At 31.3% G+C, this 12,373-nt stretch overlaps 1 protein-coding gene across 1 annotated transcript; it reads right to left on the minus strand.

Moving 5' to 3' along the window:
- Positions 1 to 3,402: 3,402 nt before the first annotated feature.
- Positions 3,403 to 9,946, minus strand: LOC135960378 (putative inorganic phosphate cotransporter). The gene is made up of 4 exons (XM_065511654.1): positions 9,857 to 9,946; positions 4,867 to 5,003; positions 3,716 to 4,801; positions 3,403 to 3,645 (listed from the first exon to the last, which is right to left on the minus strand). The coding sequence occupies exons 1-4, from the start codon at positions 9,876 to 9,878 to the stop codon at positions 3,448 to 3,450; spliced, it is 1,443 nt and encodes a 480-aa protein (XP_065367726.1). The 5' UTR covers positions 9,879 to 9,946; the 3' UTR covers positions 3,403 to 3,447.
- Positions 9,947 to 12,373: the final 2,427 nt, after the last annotated feature.

Here is a 12,373-nt window from a genome sequence, read left to right on the forward strand (position 1 = left end):
ACTGATGTTAGGTTTGGAACATTTTGGTCAAATTTTTTTTTATTTTTTATTTAAATTTGCAGTGGTTTATCGTATCAACTTAGGTTTGACTGTCTGGTAAGCACATAGCTAACTGACGTAAAAACTCGGATGTATCATCTAAATTTGAAAAGACAACATTTTAGCAACTATTTGATTTTCATCTAGTGCTGTAGTATAATCATTTGATCTGCAGTATCAACGCCTCCTAAGATAGATAAAGGAAACAATTTTTACAGAAACGACAAATTTTGACAAAAAATTACAAACCCTTAGTAGACAAAAAAAACATTGAAAGAATAGTTTCTCAATTGTCCCAAAATTCAAACTTGTCACTAATTGTTTGTTGTCTTCTGTTGACAACATCATCCAAGCGTAGAGCACTTGTTATCATTTGAAAATTATCCTGGCTCTTACTACACCGGAAAATGGGCCAAAACTTGCATCAGTCAAACCATGCAAATCTTCGTATTTGCCACTGCAAGTGGAATTTTCTAAATCTTTCCGTTGCTTTCAAATTTAAGCCAACCATATTTATTCGTATTTTTAATGATTATTTTCACACCGCAAAGCGTGTTGGACCTGGTGGTAATGATGTAATATTCTCTGCTGAAGTTCCAATGTGATGTTGTAAAGGAATTGCAATCTATTGCATTTAGTTTTTCGAAATGTATAATGAATCTACACCATAATCTGCCATTTTCTTCATCTTTGTTTATTTCACATTCACCAATATGACTTCACACTTTCAAAATGTTCATTAATATGGACGAAACTGAAATATCTGAGTGACTTTCATTTAGAATTTCAGCAATAGAACTAATAATACTTCGTCGGTTTTAAATTTTTTTTAAATTTTTTGTTATCCACATTTATATATCAAAGAGTTTTATGTAAAGTTTCTTATGAAAAATACAATGTGGACTAAAATGGTCCCTTGCCTAAGATTCGTTAGTTTTTTTTTTAACCTAACAGCAGGTTTAAGTGTTTTTTGTCCATAGAATCTTGGATCACTTTATTGATCACAGATTTTCTTTACTTTCATTCTAGTTTTCCAATGTACAAAACAGTGATATGAAACAAATGTCAGTTCTCAAAAAGTAATATCGAACCGTTTGGTTATTTTGACGTTTAACAACCACTTTTCAATGGCTGTGGTTTACAGATCGGGAGAAAAAAATACAATTTTCAATAGGCAACGAGTGTTATATATATGGGGGATTTCATGTCAAGTGAAACAATTTTTAAAATCGACGTCTTCCGATCAAATTGATGAAATTTGCACCAAGGTTAGACCTATTAGATAGTAATTCAGATAAAATTATTCAACAAGATCGGTCAAGAACTCTCTGAGTTATAGGAGGACAAAATTTGGCAATTTGGTCAAACATTTTCTCATCCATGTAACTTATTACCTATTGATATTACCAAAATGTGTCCCAAATAGTTTAGATAGCTATTTCTTCAATATTTCGAAAAAAAAAAATAAAAAATTGATAATATTTTTTTTCCCAAATCAAAAACTTTTTGACTTTTTGGAAAAAAGTTAGATTTTGCAAAAAAAAAATTAAAAAATTTTGTGTTTTGAGTTACAAAATATTTATTTTGATAGATATCCCACTCGCATCCCACTAACCGACTGAAAAGATCTTCAAGAAAAAGACCTAAGCTTTCTTTTGAGCAAAAAAAATAATTAAAACAAGTAATAAAGTATGGTCGGTCAAGTCCGACCATATAAGTAAAAGAGCAAAAACATTTTTCTTTCAAAATTTCAATAAGTTATATTTTTGAGTGAAGTGAAGTGAATTTTCGGAAGTGGACCTTATATGGGGGCTATGACCAATTATGGACCGATCACCATGAAATTAAGTCGCGTGATTTATGTCTCTATGAAAGTTTACTATGTTGAATTTTGTGAGTATACCAACATTTTTAAGCGATTTATGCACGTTAAAGTGATTTTCGGAAACGGGTCTATATGGGAGCTATGACTAATTATGGACCGATCGTAACACAACTTGGTGACATGAATTTTGTGTATATAAAACTTATTTGGAGCGAAATTTGTGGAGATACATTTATAAATTAAACATTTATGACCGATAAAGTTCAATTTCGGAAGGACATTTGTATGAGCCAGTTTCAATGGGCTTGATCCTTGGGCCGAAAAAATAATATGTACCAAAATTTGATCGAAATATCTTCAAAATTGCGACCTGTGCTCAGAAAGTGATTCTAAGTCGATCGGTATACTTTAAGGTGGGTGTTAGACTAATATTTTTGGGCGTTACAAACATCTGCACAAACGCATAATACCCTCCCCACTATGGTGGTGTAGGGTATAAAAAGGGCCCTATTTCGAAAAAAAAAATGTCAACAAAGTTTTTGATTTTGCAAAAAAAGTTAAAAATAGCTTGTTTTGAGTTACAAAATATATATTTTGATAGATATCCCACTCGCATCCCACTAACCGACTGAAAAGATCTTCAAGGAAAAGACCTACGCTTTATTTTAAGAAAAAATAAATGGCACATTTTGAAAAAAAAAGTCAAGAAAGTTTTTGATTTAGGAAAAAAATATTAAAAAAAATTTTATTTTTTTTTTCTAAAGATTGAAGAAATAGCTATCTAAACTATTTGGGACACATTTTGCTAAGATCAGTAGGTAATAAGTTACATGGATGAGAAAAACACACGTTTGGCAAAAATGTCAAATTTTGACCCCCTATAACTCAGAGAGTTCTTTACCGATCTTGTTGAAAAATTGTATCTGAATTACTGCAATAGGTCTAACCTTGGTGCAAATTTCATCCCGATCGGAAGACATCGATTTTAAAAATTGGTTCATTTGACATGAAATCCCTCATATTTATTACTTTTTCCAAACCACAAACATTTTGACATTTTCTTTTATTTGTTTTCTATTGCCATATTATCTGAACCAGCTGATTCATATCTGTGTAATCAGTGGTACATACTTTTATTATTTGTCAATGCCAATAAATTTTTAATTCTATTTTAATTTAATATCGCAGCTTTTATTTACTATGATTTTTTCTCATGAAAATCCAAAAAATAAATGACAGACATGCACCCTTCAAAATGACATATAAGTTATTAAAAACAAAAACCGCGTTCAAAAAGTAGTACGTCATCAATTGTAAATCCCGCATTTTTAAGTCCTACACCCAATATTTTTATACAAAATACTCAACAGTCAGTAAGATTCGGTGCAGCCTAATATAACACTCCTACTTGTTATTATTAAATTTTTGTTTAGGCATTATTTTGTTAATAAATTTGGATGTATTTGAAATATTGCAATAAAATAAATAAAGTTTAGTTATTTATAAGTATTTTTTAACATTCAGTCTAATATCACATATCTTAATAATATTTAAATTATGTACTTAAAACTAACCAATAATTATTAATACTTTAGTTCTTTCTTATAATCTGCAGTTTGCTTTTTACTACTCTCCACATTCTGAGCATCATTCGATAAAAGGAAATCTTCATCGTCCCAGGGCTGTAATGTCATAGCACCAAAAACTATGTAGAAAAGATTACCAACAAAGAATACTACAGCCGATATTGCAAACACAATTTGCCATTCAGTGCGATCAGTCTGAAAATAATGCAAAAATGAAGATATTTAAAAATAGGTTTGAAACATAATAATTCCACAAAATACTAACCTCATCCTGAACAATGAGACCAACCAGCAGAGGAGTTAATATGGGTATAACATTGGCCGATGTATTTACAATACCCATTAATATACTGGCATGATTGGGTGATAAATCAATTGTATTGAGAGCACTGCCAATTGTGTTGCCAGCATTTATGCCCACATTTGCGGTCATCAGAACAATAGCCAAAGTTCTTTGATCTTCGCCCACAAAACCCAAACCTATAAGGCCAATAGCGGGCACCCATAAAGCCAAAGAATTAAATATTTTTCTTAAAGCAGTAAGCGACAAGACTTTCGACTGCAGCAGGACATCCGATAAAATTAGATAAACGTAGGACATGCACCACATGGCAAAATATGGCAGGGCCGAAAACAATGCATTATCCTTCATATTCATGCCCAAAACGCCATTCATATAGGAGGGAATTTCGGCTTGTAAAGTGGAGAAGCCCCATGAATGAGCTGATCTGGCCACCAGTAAAGCCCAAAATGGCCAGGACGTAAGTATGGCATGCCAAGGTACGGGTATGGATTTTGGTGTTGTACTGACATCATGCTCCTTTAAGGCATTCTTTGAATTTTCTATATAATTTCTTTCCTCTTCGGATATCAACTTTGATTCATTGGGACTGTTGGCTGCAAAAATTAGCCACAATATGCACCAAAAAACACCCACAGCAAATGATATATAAGAAATACCGGGCCAACCCATAGCAGAGGCTGCTATAATACCACTCAAAAACATGGCCAACACTGTTCCACACTCGATACCCGTATTGGCTAAAGCTCCCAATCGATTTCGTTCATTAACAGGACACCAGGCTGCCAAATAGGCATGAATGCAGGGAAAAAGTAGACCCTGAAATAGACCCTGCACAACACGTATGCCGCAATAAACCTGCCAACCACCCCAGCCAACGGTAAAGGGTATAAGTAGAGCAAATACAGCGGATCCAAGTGTTGATATGAACATGGTTCTTTTGGCACCAAAACGTCTACACAAATAACCACCGGGAAATTGTGTAACAAAATAGCCCCAAAAAAAACTGGAGAGTATATACGATTTTTGCATTTCAGTCCAATCATATTCCTAGAACATAAAATGTTATACATTTAGCTTATTTTATAATATTCTCTATTAATTTTGTTACTTACCGGAAAGTCGGGATTTGTTGTTTCGGCATTTGTCATGGCAACCACAGATACGCCAGCATTGAATTTGGCAATATAATTGACCGTTATAGATAGGAAAAGCAAAATTATCTGCAGATGTCTTTGACCCAATAAGGGACCTTAACGAAAACACATAAATATTTTAGTTAAAACAAAATTAAATTTTTAGTTTTGCTTTTAAACGAATTTATTTAAAAATGTTTAAAATTTATACGAAATTGATGTGATATGCAAAAAAGTGGAGGCACATTTATTGTAGCAATAATTTAATATCAGTGATCTAATTAGAGTACATTAGAGTTCGTTTATGAACAGGTCACTTCATTTGATTTTCGGGTATCATAATTTTTCTGAAGGTTTTTCGCAAATAAAAACAAGTAAGAAAGTATGGTCGGCCAAGTCCGACCATATAATACCCTACACTAAGTAAAAGAGCAACAAAAAATTTTCTTTTAAAATTTCAATAATTTATATTTTTGAGTGATTTTCGGAAGTGGGCCTTATATGGGGGCTATGACCAATTATGGACCGATCACCATGAAATTAGGTCGTGTGATTTAAGTCTATATTAAAGTTAACTATGTTGAATTTTGTGTGTTTACCAACATTTTTAAGCGATTTATGCACGTTAAAGTGATTTTCGGAAGCGGGTATATATGGGAGCTATGACTAATTATGGACCGATCGTAACAAAATTTGGTGACATGAATTTTGTGTGTATAAAAATTATTTGGAGCGGAATTTGTGGAGATACATATATAAATTAAGCATTTATGACCGATAAAGTCCAATTTCGGGAGGACATTTGTATGGGGGCTAGGTGAAATAATGGACCGATTTCAGCCAGTTTCAACAGGCTTGGTCCTTGAGCCGAAAAAATAATATGTACCAAATTTCATCGAAATATCTTCAAAATTGCGACCTGTACTCTGCGCACAAGGTTTACATGGACAGCCAGCCAGCCAGCCGACCAGACGGACGGACGGACATCGCTTAATCGACTCAGAAAGTGATTCTAAGTCGATCGGTATACTTTAAGGTGTTTGGGTGGGTGTTAGGCTAATATTTTTGGGCGTTAGAAACATCTGCACAAACGCATAATACCCTCCCCACTATGGTGGTGTAGTATATAATAATGGCGTCCTTTTTTTTGGAAAATGTTCACTCCTTGTGGTGGTTGAACGCACCTAAAGACGCACATTTTTCTGTAGAGCAAAAACGGTTGAAAATATATTGCAAATCTGATTGTGCATCAAAAATTAATGCAATTGATGTTTTTTGAATCCTTAAAAATAGTTCCAAAAACCCACAACAGTGGCGCAAATTTCATAAACAAAATTCGTAATATAATGTGAACTATTTTAATATATTTTTGACTGATAAAATCCCACAGGATTTTGTTCATTTGACACTAATTATGATGGTTTTTATACATCGCGCTAGTTGAATGAAAGTAAAATGAGTTTGGGGATAAATGCTGTCGTACCGGATATAAATAATACAGGGTATTTCATTAAACGCCTCTTATATTTCAATTTAAATAAAAGAAAGTGTGTGTGAGATATCATCGAATTTTGTTGATCGTTTGAAAGGCTTATCGATGCCTTATTTATGGAATATAACATCATGTTAATGTGAGCCATGACTCCATTGTGGTTCCAAATCAAAATCTAGGTGGACAAAATTATGAAAATCGGTATCTTCAGAATTTGGAAAAACTTAGTTTTTCGGAAGCTGACAATCTGCTCTCCTCCAATACAAATGGGTTTTTCAATTGGACATTTCGTTTTCTCGACAGAAGCGCCAGAAGTTCAACAAATTTTGAATAATATTTTCGTTGATTTTTTTAGTATTTTACTGCTTTACAAAATTAGATATATCTCAATGGTTTTACTATACAGAAATTCATACTTCAAAACATAGATAAACATTGATATAGGCTTATATTAAATGTATATCTTATATTTATGAGCCCCCTCATTTTCCTGTTATAGTCCTTTAAACTCTGTTCTCAAATATACTTATATTTTTTTTCTTCTAAGAATGTTATATAGCTTGCCAAAAAAAAAAGACCGTCGAAGCCCGTCCAATGACTATATACATCATTTAAAGAAACTTCTGGTGAATGTCTTTGTAAAAAAATTGTAGCCGCCAGCACCAGCCGAAATACTTTTTTTTTAATTTTTACGGAATGGAATTTTTAGAAATATTTCTTTATTTATTATTGATTTTTATATATCTAGACCCTACTGTAACTTGAAATATAGTAAATACAGATTTTTTTAAAAATTTAGTTTCAGAAAGAAAGAATGAAATTTTTTTTAATTTTTTATTAATGTTTTTTATATAGACCCTACTGTAACTTGAAAAAAAGTTTATATTGATCTTTTAAAGATTTTTTTGGAATCGGAGATACCAATTCTATATATAAAGATCGCCAAATAATTTTGTCCACTTAGATTTTGATTTGGAACCACAGTAGACTCTGGCGAATCAATCAGGCTGAATTTGGACGATGATGGGTTATGTAGGGCTTGAGGTGCGCTGTGGACCAGCGCACAGTGGTATGAGAATAAAAAAAGAGGGAAATAAATCTGTAACTTCTAAACCCTTACGCCGATTTGAATGAAAGTTCACATGCGCAAAGAGGAAGTGTAGTCAAGTTTAAGTTTTGAATTTGGACCTCATGAGCCCACCAGGAGCGGGACCAGTGGTTCCCAAATTAGGATACCTCGGGTATGTTCAATTTTTAAAATGATCCTATTTCTTCGTTTGTGTTACGATTTAAAAAAAATTACACATATAGAATCTCCTCGTCGAGCACTACATAGCTATCAATTATCTCTTATAGCTTAGGAGATATTCGAATTTGAAATTAAAAAATTCATGGAATACGTTTTTGAAAAATATGACAAAAAATTCTTTTTATTGAATTTTGCATAGATACAAATTTTTCAAATTGAAATAAAATTTTTATTTATGAATAGTTTTTAATAAAATTTCACAGTTATGTAGATTCTTCTATTCAAAATGGAAAAATAAAAACAATTTTTGAAATTTGTTATCAAGTATCCCGTAATTCCCAAAAATATCTTGAAAAATCCCAAAAATGGGATTTTTTCGTTTTTTGGCTACAATACCCATACCAGGGGCGGGGTTATCGGAACCCTTTACAAAATAATTAAAAACTTATTGGGCCATCTAAACTAGGCTACTATATTTTGATATCGAGTATGCGATTTGAGAATTTTTGCCCTAATAATTAATTTTACATAAAAAATAGGCATTTTTTGAATGGACCTGCTCCCGTCGGTATAAAAAATTATAAATGTTTTTTTCATTTAAAATATTTCGCGTAAAGTTAGTTTTTCAAAAAGTACAAATTCATTATACATCCTGTTAGAAATTTTTTAGATAACTTAAAAAGAATAAAAGTACTTTTTTCCCAAAAAAATTGCGAAAAATCGCCTTTTTTAATTTTTTTAAATTCAAATGAATATAACTTTGGACTCAGCCATGATTTTTAAACACTTCTTTCTTTATTTGATATATAGATCTATTGTTAATCCTATAAAAGAAAAATGGATAAAATCGAGGAATATTTGGAACCGCGGTCACCAAAAAACTGGAGAAGGGTGGGTAAAAATGTTGAAAATTAAATTTTCAAATGCGAATATCTCCTAAGCTAATAAGATTTTATGTAGTGCTCGACGAGGAGATTCTAAATGTGCAATTTTAAATCGTAACACAAACGAAGAAATAGGATCATTTTAAAAATTGAACATACCCGAGGTGTCCTACTTTGGGAACCCCTGGTCCCGCTCCTGGTGGGCTCATGAGGTCCAAATTCAAGACTTAAATTCGACTACACTACCTCTTTGCGCATGTGAAATTTCATTCAAATCGGCGTAAGGGTTTAGAAGTTACAGATTTATTTCCATCTTTTTTTATTCTCATACCACTGTGCAGCGTCTTAAGAAAACCTCACAAGAATGTATATCGGGGTCAAATGGCATAATTTCGTTTGCCAGTTCACATCACCTCCACAGAATGTCATATGTGTCCATATCATCCAAATCAGCCCAGAACAAGTTGGTAATCTTCGAACATCATTCTCAAAGAAATATGAACAGATGATGCCGCCAGCCCAATATCCACACCAAACATTGACTTTTTCAAAAATTTTGTTTGTTGACGTACCCATTAATGGGCCTCATCACTGAAGATATATTTTTGATGAAAAACGATTTGAATATCACAGCCATTTTGCAAATGTAGGTTCAACAATATGACCGCTGTCAAACTTCGGAAGTCCCTATTGGAAGACTCTTTATGAAATGTTAAAATAGACGTATAAGATCTCCATGCTTTTTACAGGTATTTAACAACCTTGTCATACAACGACTTTTATTAAAACAAGTAAGAGAGCTATATTCGGCTGTGCCGAATCTTATATACCCTTCACCAAATTATACATCAAAATACAAATTTTAAATATTTGTAGGTAATCAAAATTTATTTTTTTTTTCCAAAGTTGTTTTTTTCAATTTTCGAATTGTTTTTTAAAAAATTTCTTCAATTATTTAAATTTTTTTTTTAAATTTTAAAATTTTTTACAATTAATGAAAAAACTCTTGAAACTTTCAAATCATATTTTTATATTTTCACTTTTAAATGACTATAACTTTAAGAGGTGAAAGATTATTGTAGTAACCAAAGATTTCAGATTCACTACTTTTATTTTCTGTGGTCACTGATTTTTTTCATTTCGAAACACAAAAGCAATACAAGCTTCTGAATTCAATTTCAACGATTCTTCAAAATTTTTAATTTTCCTCATATGTATATTGTTTCTATTGTTCAGCATTTTCACTTTTCAACTGATTCAAAAAATGTTAAGAAATTTTAATGGAGATTTATATATTGTTTCTACACATGATCCTTACACATTTTTTTTTACAACTTCTAATACCTTTTTGTATTTCCGCCGTCATAGCTGATGATTGTCACTCAAACAACTTTTAAATCCCCGTACCACTTCCGTTCAAGTGGACGTCTCAAATCGAACTCATTCAAAATGTTAATATTCATAATTAGGAAAACTTCTAACGTTAGTCAGTTCAATTAATGGTGGCTAGATACAAATAAATTGAAAAGAGAATGCAAATATAAATCAAAGACAAATACATTTGAAAACTAATCGTTGATAACAACCAACGAAGGAAATAAGATCAATAAATTTTAACAAGTACTTACTAAAGCAATACTTAAAAATAAACAATAGCGATAATAAAGATTGTTGCAGTCAGCTTAGATTTATTTATTTAATAAATATGAAAATACCAAAAACAATATAAATATGTACATAAGTATATTAGCAAATTCAGTTTATTAATGCACAGTGGAATCAGAAATAAAATATGAATTATTTTGATTTTTGATTATTTCTCACGACTGGGCGCATTGAGATTTTGCTAATTATAAAAATACGGTTTATTTAAAGGAAATAAACCACCGTTTTTAAAAGGTTAAACGTAACAATATTTTATTGTCACATACTGATGGTGGGACTCCAAGAGGCAGTGCAAGCTCTGTCTTCAAAACTTTAACTCGAGGTGTATTCGAGTTTAAGTTTCTCGTTAATCAGATTAACAAGGCAGAAATACAGCTTTATTTCTAAAATATTTTGATCATTCCCCACTGTGGAATGGTAATAAATATAGAATTCTAAACATACTTATTCCTGCCCTCTAGTATGTCGTAGTTCAAAGATGTTACAAGGCTTCGATTCTGAGCTATGGTTGTTTAATTTCTTGTAGGAATACCAAAACCAAATATCATCAATAAAAAAGATATTTTGTTTTCAGAATATCTTCTGGGTATGTATGTAGATACATATATTTTAAAATTGTTCGATGTTTCGAGTTCCAAACAAATTGTAATTTTTAGATCGTCTGCGAAATTCTAGATGGTCGGCACATCATAACTAACTTGCTTTTTTTAACTATTCCTCCATCATACAGATATTGTTAAACATTTTTATTTACGATGTATTCTCTTAACATTGTATAAAATTCTGTGGTTATAACTTTATTACAAATCTTCTTAATTTGTAAATAGACCAGTTCAAAGTACAAACATTGCAGAAAATAAATGGGAAATTCGCTTTAATATTTAGTTGGCATATAAAGTTACCAATTTTAGCTTTGTTGGGATTATAAATCAAATCGTCTACAATAAAAATCTAATCATAATATCAATGGGGAAAATTTGAAAAATAAAAAAAACTTTATCACCGACAACGATTAAAAAAATACTCGTAGTTTACGTGCTACCAGTTTTAATCTAATCGCTCTAGTAGTTTTACTGCTACAAGCAATTAATTGATACTAGTTCCCGTTGAATTATCTGTTTTGATTTTTTATCTTTGCAAACAATAAGCATGTAGTATTTACTTTTTTCTTTTAAAATAATGTGTGGGGTGTTTTGAAGGTTGTTTAATGAAAGAAAACATAAAGTAATTAAATCAAATAACGTACATACATAAATATTTTTGTATATAGTTCAGTAATCTTAATAATAGGGATAACTACCCAGCAGTTCTGCATTGACAAAAAAAAAAGTGCAATATTTTTGAAGGACGGAGTTTTAAAGTGGCATATTTTTGAATCTAATTGAGATATTGACTTGAAATAAGAACAACAATTAACTTATCTAAACAAAAAAATAATTTTCAGCGTTTTTTCTCATTCTAAATAACAAGGTGTAATAAAACTCGTCAAAAGGTCAAAAAGGGAATCCCGCAATTCCAAAAAATTGGAGCGAAAATCTCAAAAATGGTATTTTTTACAATTTTGTCTATAGGGTTCACATTTCCTTCGGGGCTGGGAAAATACCTAAGGGATAAATAGGGAACACATCAGGGTTTCCAAAACTGAACAAATATGAAATTTTGATAAAAAAATAGGTAAATTTCCAAAGGGCGTAGGGCCGACATGTTCGAAAAATAGGACATGTTTTTTATACCAAAATGTTTTCCGTAAAGAAACTTTATAGAAAAACATAAAATTCTTATATATTCTTAAAAAAAGTTGTTTTTTAATAAAGAAAGAGTTAGTCACCTTTTTGTCCAAAAAACAGCAAAAATATATATACTATTTTTTGAATTTTTAAATTGAAAATTTTGGATTCGTAATCGATATTGCTCTGAAATCTTTTGTATGTTGTTGGTAATTTAGTTGTTTAACTAACAAAAAAATTCGAGTCCATTCGGTCCAAAAGTGCGCCCTATATTTTTAAAAAAGCGGACCATGGTATAGCAAAATTTTAAAATTTCAATTTTGAAATGCCTATAACTAGGAAATTATAAGAGATAAATAGCACACGCATGTTTTTTCAAGATCTAGCCGAGCGCTTTCCAAAAATATGAAATTCTTTGAAATCGGATGGGAAACAAAAAAAAATAGCACGTGTTTAACAATTTTACATG

Source organism: Calliphora vicina, chromosome 5 (genome assembly GCF_958450345.1).
Source record: "Calliphora vicina chromosome 5, idCalVici1.1, whole genome shotgun sequence".
Lineage (NCBI taxonomy): Eukaryota > Metazoa > Arthropoda > Insecta > Diptera > Calliphoridae > Calliphora > Calliphora vicina.

Coding starts and splice junctions, on each gene's coding strand:
- LOC135960378 (XM_065511654.1), bottom strand. CDS start 9,878: ATGACGGCGGAAATACAAAAAG. Junction 4,802..4,866: donor CAACAAATCCCGACTTTCCG/GTAAGTAACAAA, acceptor TTTATGTTCTAG/GAATATGATTGGACTGAAAT. Junction 3,646..3,715: donor GTCTCATTGTTCAGGATGAG/GTTAGTATTTTG, acceptor CATTATTTTCAG/ACTGATCGCACTGAATGGCA.